The sequence below is a fragment of the Populus nigra genome, chromosome 2, assembly GCF_951802175.1.
Source record: "Populus nigra chromosome 2, ddPopNigr1.1, whole genome shotgun sequence".
Lineage (NCBI taxonomy): Eukaryota > Viridiplantae > Streptophyta > Magnoliopsida > Malpighiales > Salicaceae > Populus > Populus nigra.
This window is the reverse complement of record NC_084853.1, coordinates 474,317-481,363: the sequence shown is the minus strand read 5'-3', so window position 1 is coordinate 481,363 and position 7,047 is coordinate 474,317. Positions and strand designations below refer to the sequence as shown.

At 32.9% G+C, this 7,047-nt stretch overlaps 1 protein-coding gene across 1 annotated transcript; it reads right to left on the bottom strand.

Annotated features, from left to right (window-relative positions):
- Window positions 1-5,518: 5,518 nt before the first annotated feature.
- On the bottom strand, window positions 5,519-6,825 carry LOC133683085 (uncharacterized). The gene is made up of 2 exons (XM_062106600.1): window positions 6,394-6,825; window positions 5,519-6,274 (listed from the first exon to the last, which is right to left on the bottom strand). The coding sequence occupies exons 1-2, from the start codon at window positions 6,478-6,480 to the stop codon at window positions 5,789-5,791; spliced, it is 573 nt and encodes a 190-aa protein (XP_061962584.1). The 5' UTR covers window positions 6,481-6,825; the 3' UTR covers window positions 5,519-5,788.
- Between the last annotated feature and the right edge of the window lie 222 nt (window positions 6,826-7,047).

The following is a 7,047-nucleotide window of genomic DNA, read 5'->3' as shown; positions in this document are numbered from 1 at the left end:
AGGTTTAGAAGGATAATTGATATGATTTTATGTGAAGATTGAACAAGAAAATTTGGATTGTTGACGAAAACTCATGAACTGACCAATTTTACATTAGAAAGTAGAGCTCTCAATCTAATCGTCGGATCGGGATGAAATTTTACATTAAGTCTATTAATATGTTTTCCTACTTTGTTTAAAGATCTCATCCCAATCAGAATTCGGTAAAGACTAGCGATTTAAACAAAAACAAATCAGATAGTTTACGTGAAAAATAAAATAAAACACATAAAGACATAAATAAGGGAAAAATTTTAATTAATGGAAAATATACCTTTAAAATAGCAAAGAGGCCAACCATTCCAAAAAAAAAAGGTGAGAGACAATAGAGAAAATTCAGCTAGAGAGAGAAGTGCAGAATTTGGAGGAGCCAATCCAAAGAAGGCAATAATGATCTGGTGGCCATATCTCTGGAATCCACTGTTGGATCGTGCTGATTTTGAGATATGTTATTCTTCTCACACTCCTCTACTAACTGACCGGAGGGATTTGAAAGCACACAATCCATTTGACAGAAATCATCATTGGACATTTCTTGGAAAACAAAAGGAAATACACCTACAGAAAACTAACTGGATAGTTTACGTGAAAAATAAAATAAGATACATAAAGGTATAAATAAGGGAAAAAATTGTAATTAATGGAAATATGCCTTTAGAACAGAAGAGTCCAACCATTCAAAAAAATAAGGTGAGAGACAATAGAGAAAATTCGCTAGAGAGAGAAGTGCAGAATTTGAAGGAGCCAATCCGAAGAAGGCAATAATGCTCTGGTGGCCATATCTCTGGCATTCACCGCTGGATCATGTTGATTTGTGGATATATTGTTCTTCTCACATGCCCCTACTAATGTATCGACAAGATTTGAAAGAACACAATCTGTTTGACAGAAATAATCATCGTAAATTTCCTAGAAAACAAAAGGAAATACACTTGTAGAGCAGTTTTGGTCGCCAACCAATTGTTCTCTCTTCCACCATTGGATTATGTCTAATTTTGGATATGGGATGCACCTAGATGTTGCTTTCATTCTAGACGGTGAAGATCGGAAACACACTCTCGAACAAGGTGTCATTCATGTTGAATAGTAGCTCGTCAATTTTCAGGTTAGCTCGGTTTTATTCAGATCTAGGGAGATTTAACTGTTGGATCATTCTGATTTTGAAATATATTGTGCAAGACTCTAAGATCTATATTTTGACCGTTGTGTTAAAAAATAAAATCTAATATGGATGACTTATTGCGTTTTGAATCTATTGCTAGTTTTGACAAAATTTAGAAAATTTGATTAAATACATGTTTTGATGAAATTAGAATTGTGTAGGTGTTAGGGTTTATGGAAGATGTAATGGTAAAATATGTCTTGTTATTAATATTGTTATAGATTAATTTTGTTTTCTTTATATAAGGGGAAGAATGATTATGGTGTAAGAATATGAAGGAACATTTGTTATTAATATTATTATAGATTAATTATGTATTCTTTATATGAGGGGAAGAATGATTATGGTGTAAGAATAGAAAGAAACATGTTGGTTGTGTGGATATACGAGAAAACCTGTATTTAATCAAGTTTCTTAAATTGTCAAAACTAGTAATAGATTCAAAAAGCAATAAGTCATCCATCTTAGATTTTATTTCCAAACCCAATGGTTAGAATATAGAGATTAGAGTCTTGCACAATATATTTCAAAATCAGAATGATCCAACGGTTAGATCTTTCTATATCTGAATAAAACTGAGCTAACCTGAAAATTAATAAGCTACTGTTTAACATGAACAACACCTTGCTGGAGCTTGTGTTTTTTATCGCCACTGTCTATAATGAAGACAACATCTAGGCGCACCACATCCAAAAATGAACACGATCCAACGGTGGAATAGAGTTAAATCGGTCAGCGACCAAAACTGCCCTGTAGGTGTATTTCCTTTTGTTTCCCAAGAAATGTCTGATGATGATTTCTGTCAAATGAAATGTGTGCTTTCAAATCCCTCCGGTTAGTTAGTAAAGGAGTGTGAGAAGAACAACATATCCCAAACTCAGCACGATCCAATAGTGGATTCTAGAGATATGGCCACCAGAGCATTATTGTCTTTTTTGGATTGGCTCCTCCAAATTTTGCACTTCTCTCTCTAACTAAATTTTCTCTATTGTCTCTCACCTTTTTTTTTTTTCTGGAATGGTTGGCCTCTTTGCTCTTTTAAAGGCATATTTTTCATTAATTATAATTTTATCCCTTATTTATGCCTTTATGTATTTTGTTTTATTTTTTACATAAACTATCCAGTTTGTTTTTGCTTCAATCACTAGTTTTTACCGAACTCCGATTGAGATGAGATCTTTAAACAAGGTAGGAAAACATATTAATCGAGATCATACCATTGTCAACCTTACGTTTACATGAAAGTTTACACATCCGCATATTTAAATTATAAATTTTCAGGGTTTTATACAATCACATAAAAAAAATTTCAAAAAACATTAAATGAAAATAATCCTACAATCTATTTAATCAAATATAAATTAATGGAAAATAGCATTCTGGTACAAATTTTACAACAAGCTAACATGCACATCCACCTATAAAACACTTTAAATATTCATATAGTACGAACAGAAATTAATAATATGTTACAAACTAATCAAAATAAAACAAAAATATTTTAGGAATTTGAAAACAACCTTTAAGAGTTAATGAAGGAGGGGAGAAGCCATTGTAAATAAACTGACAAAGGGGTGCTGCGTGGGTCCATGCACTATCATGCTGATGAGGATTGGGGAGCGTGGCTCGTCGGATCAGCTGCACTTTCTTCTTCTCTTCTTTCTTCCTGCGCTGGCAGTGTTAAGTCCAACGTTGCCTGAGGAGAGAGATCGTAGAGAAAGGTTTGGTCTGTTTTCTTTGTTATTTTTCTTTTTTGATAGTAAAGAGGGAGATAGTTTTATTTATTTATTTTTTTCTTACCTTTTTTTTTATTCTTCTCTCCTCTTCTAGTCTTTTTTTGCGGTCTAATTCTAGTTTTTTTTTTAGTATTTTTTTTTGTTGTGCTTCAGACCCCAATTTATAGTGTTGAACACCCAAGAAAATAAAATCCAACAATTAATTAGAAATATATATTTTTTATTCTTTTACTTGTGAATGAGATCCAAAAAATCCGAAAGATGCTGGGAAAATTACCAATAAAATCGAAAGAAAAGAAGAAACAGGCAATTTAAATGTGATAAAGCATGTTTTTGTAAATTGGTTAATGCTAATGGTGTGTTAGAAAATGACAAGGAGAGAGGAGATGTCAGAGCCGTGCTTTAATTCCATGTTCGGACACCAAAACTCTTAACGCAAAAACTTTAATGTTAGATATATTATAATCTTAGATATTTAAGGTTTGGTTCTTTTCATGTTTTTAAATAAACACGACCTGCTAGGTTTCAAATCTTATAATTGCTTTTAATGTTGGATATTTAAGGTTCGATTCTTCTCATATTCTTATATCAACATGATCGGTTATGTTTTGAATTTCATTATTAATTTTAGATTTTACTATTAAGTTATTTTTATATTGAACCATAGACTAAATTATAATTATTCAATTTAAATTTAATGATTTACATCTAACTAGTTTATAAGTTCACGTTATGTTGCGGGTCAAATCTTTTTTTTTTAATATAATAAAAAATATTCAGGTCATATAAAACTATTTAAAAATTTTTTATTTTATAAAAATAGACATGGTAGGTCAACTTTAAAACTTCTTAATCCAACTTCTTGCACAACTCAAGTTTAAAATTAAATAACGTGATATTTGCTCTGATGTGACGTAATCAACTTAACCGGTCTAAAGGCATCCTGCCAACCATTAAAAAAAAATTGAGGATAAAATTGAAAAAAATAAAACTTCTAGACCCAACTTCTTATCTAATCCATGTTTAAAATTAAATAATATGAGAGTTGTTCGGATGTGATCTAATCAACTTAAACAATCAAAAAATAACCTAATTAACCATTAAAATAAATATGATGATAAAATTAAAAAAAATGAAAAAAAAAGAAAAAACCTCTAAACTAAATTCTTTATTTAATATAAGTTTAAAATTAAATTATGTGAGAGTTGCTCTAACGTGATTCAATCAGCCAATGCAAATGCAAACAAAACAAATGTAAAAAAAATAAAATTTTAAGAATGAAATACAAAAAGAATTAAAATTAAAAAGGAAGATAAACTGAAAAAATAAGGGGTGAATTGAAAAAAAGATCAACATTAAAGCTCAATAATGTTCTACAAGTTTTGTTTCAGCATAGAAGTAATAATAACAAAACAATCATGTTTGTAAATAAATGTAAGATCATTACAACCAAATATTTAGTGTTTTATGAACGTACAAAATGATAAAATATACCCCCTCAGTCCTCGGAGAAAAAGAAATGAAGGAGAAGAAAAGAAACAAGAACATCATGGAGGATTTATGCCGCCGGTTCTTGTTCCGGACCTTAATTTGTGGCAGCTTCATGTTCTTTGCGATCTGATCCTTCACAAATCACAAACCCTTTTCTCTGTCAATTTGGATCTCCAACCTCCCACTTGCCTTTGTATATTGATAAAATAAAATAAAAAAAAAAGGATGATGAACTTGTGATTTTGTTTTTAAATAACGCTGCTGGGATTTAATTAATACTATTTTCTTCACATAATCTAGGTCCCCACAGGCATGCTGCATAGACTACTCCAGCAGAATCTTGCATCCACTGCAAGCAATCGCCTCCTTCCCAGAGGATGGTGCGTGCTCGCCTGCACCGTTTGTTCTACTGGGCAAGCAACATCTCATCGCTCAATTCAAGAACCTAATGCGAGTAGAGTATGTCCATTTTACAAACCACACCCAAGAATCGTTTGTTTTTTTTATATTCCCCCCCAGCAGATCGATGCACATTCACGAGCCAAGATCCATCACTGAAGTTTGTTTTTTTTTTTTCCTTAGATTTATGATAGTTTTGAAATAAATTTATATATTTTTAAAATAAAAAAATACAAGGAAATAAATTCTTTTTCTCGAGATAATAATCAGACAATTAACTAAGAATATGTGCTCTATTATTTAATTTTATGGATTCAAAGTTTAGTATCAATACAAAGAAAATGTATTAAATTCTATGCAAATATAAAAAAAATCATAAAATAAATCGGTTTAGAAAAATAATCGTTCCATAAATAGTGATTGACATGGAATAAAAGAAAGTTAACATGCGAATCCCGATATATAAATAAATAAAACACTATTGTTTATCATTGTGATATATTTTTATTAATAAATATATTAAATAAAATTATTTTTTATTTTTTATTTTTTAAAATTTATTTCTTATATTTTTAAAAGATCACCGGAAAACAAACTCCGCCACAGTAGTTCGTTCACTCAGGAAAATCAAAGCATCAACAAATGGAGAAGGCAGGGAGAGAAAATACACGTCCACAGGGGAATCGATAACTTAGTCAAAGAACAGGGTTTCATTCATCAGCTGCAGGAATAATAATAAAAAAAAAAAAATTCAAGAATGAAAGCACCCCAAAGACAGGAAGGACCCCTCCAGAAAGGTTCAATCAAACACCTTTGCAGTTTGCACTTGCTGAAAAAAGGGGCAAACCCAGAAAGATGGCGATAAACATTAATAAAGAAACTGAAAGAGCACCCCAGAGAAGCCATGCCATTACCAAACCAACAAGTAATTAGTCACTAAACAGACCCGCTAATCTAAAACTCATGTGACCAAATATATTGGCATCGCAGAAGTAGAGATGCTGCGTTGCTGCTGCCGCTGCTCCATGTTAAGCTCCCTCAGACTCAAATAAGGTATCTCCATATCACCCTTTCTTGCCGGAGTCAAGGTTCCAGCTAGAGGCCCTGATGATGGTCTGCTAGTGGACCTGTAAGGAGTGCTTGATCCACTTAAACTATCAGTTAAATAAACAGGCCCTGAGATGGAAGCTCCGAAAGCTCTAGCCCTTGCTATATGAACATCTCCGTGACCAAGATAATCATCCTTGTGATTACTGTGGATCCACTTCCACTTAAAGAATAGCAAAGCTTTTCTCCACCATTTCTTCTTCTTGCTGTTGGGTTTGTGGATCGTTCTATTAGCAGACTCCTCTTTTGAAATGGGTTTCTGGAGCTTGAAGTGTAAGGAGTCAACGGAAGACCTTGTTGTCGTCGACTCTCTCTTGTGGTTTCTTGCTTCCTCCAGGAACTGATTTTCATGGAAATCGAGACAAACGGGGCCAGTTGAGAACATCAAACAAGTAAATGGACGCATAAGAGTAAATGAAGAGTATCATATAAAATTAAGGAGTGATGAACTAAACAAACCTGAAAGTAATCAATCTGCGGGTCAAAGCCATAGTCGCTGAAGTGTTGAGGTTCGGGAATGGGAAAAATCGGGGACTTGTTAGACATTTTCGCTTTGTGGTAGCTCCAAAGTGAAGGGCCTTTAATTGTGGATTTGCTTTATGGTGGAGGAGGGGCCAATTAATGGCACCAGCAGCAAGACTCTGGTTGTGACTTGTGAGGAGGGAAAACAAGAGGAAAGAGATGGTTCTTTTGGGCTTTGGGGCTCAAGGGAGGCAGTGACCGTTGAGGAAAAGCAAGCCCTAGTAAATGCTCCTCCCGATCAGTTACGTTGTAGAATGTATACTTTCCAATGGTACGGTCCCTTGAATAATTAAGACAATTTATTATTATCTCAGTCACGCTCTTGTCTGACAGAAAGAAAGGGATGAGGGGAACTTGTCTGAAGCAAGCAGCACCAGGCAGTGGGAAACTCCATTCTCATTTGCCGAGGGCTCACCGGTTTTAGACAGGATAAATCGGGAAATTAACTTATAAAATTAAAATAATCTGTGAATTAATATTGGAACAAAAATGTTGTGTTTTAAAAATGCAACATTTATTAAATATAATTATTTCTAAACGTTATATTTACTGAAATTATTGAGAAATAATAATATATTAACTTTTTTCTCT

Bases quoted from the DNA above. Each gene is read 5' to 3' on its own strand.
- LOC133683085 (XM_062106600.1), bottom strand. From the start codon at position 6,480: ATGTCTAACAAGTCCCCGATTTTTCCCATTCCCGAACCTCAACACTTC. The intron at 6,275-6,393 runs GTTTGTTTAGTT...CATGAAAATCAG, and splicing joins CGCAGATTGATTACTTTCAG to TTCCTGGAGGAAGCAAGAAA.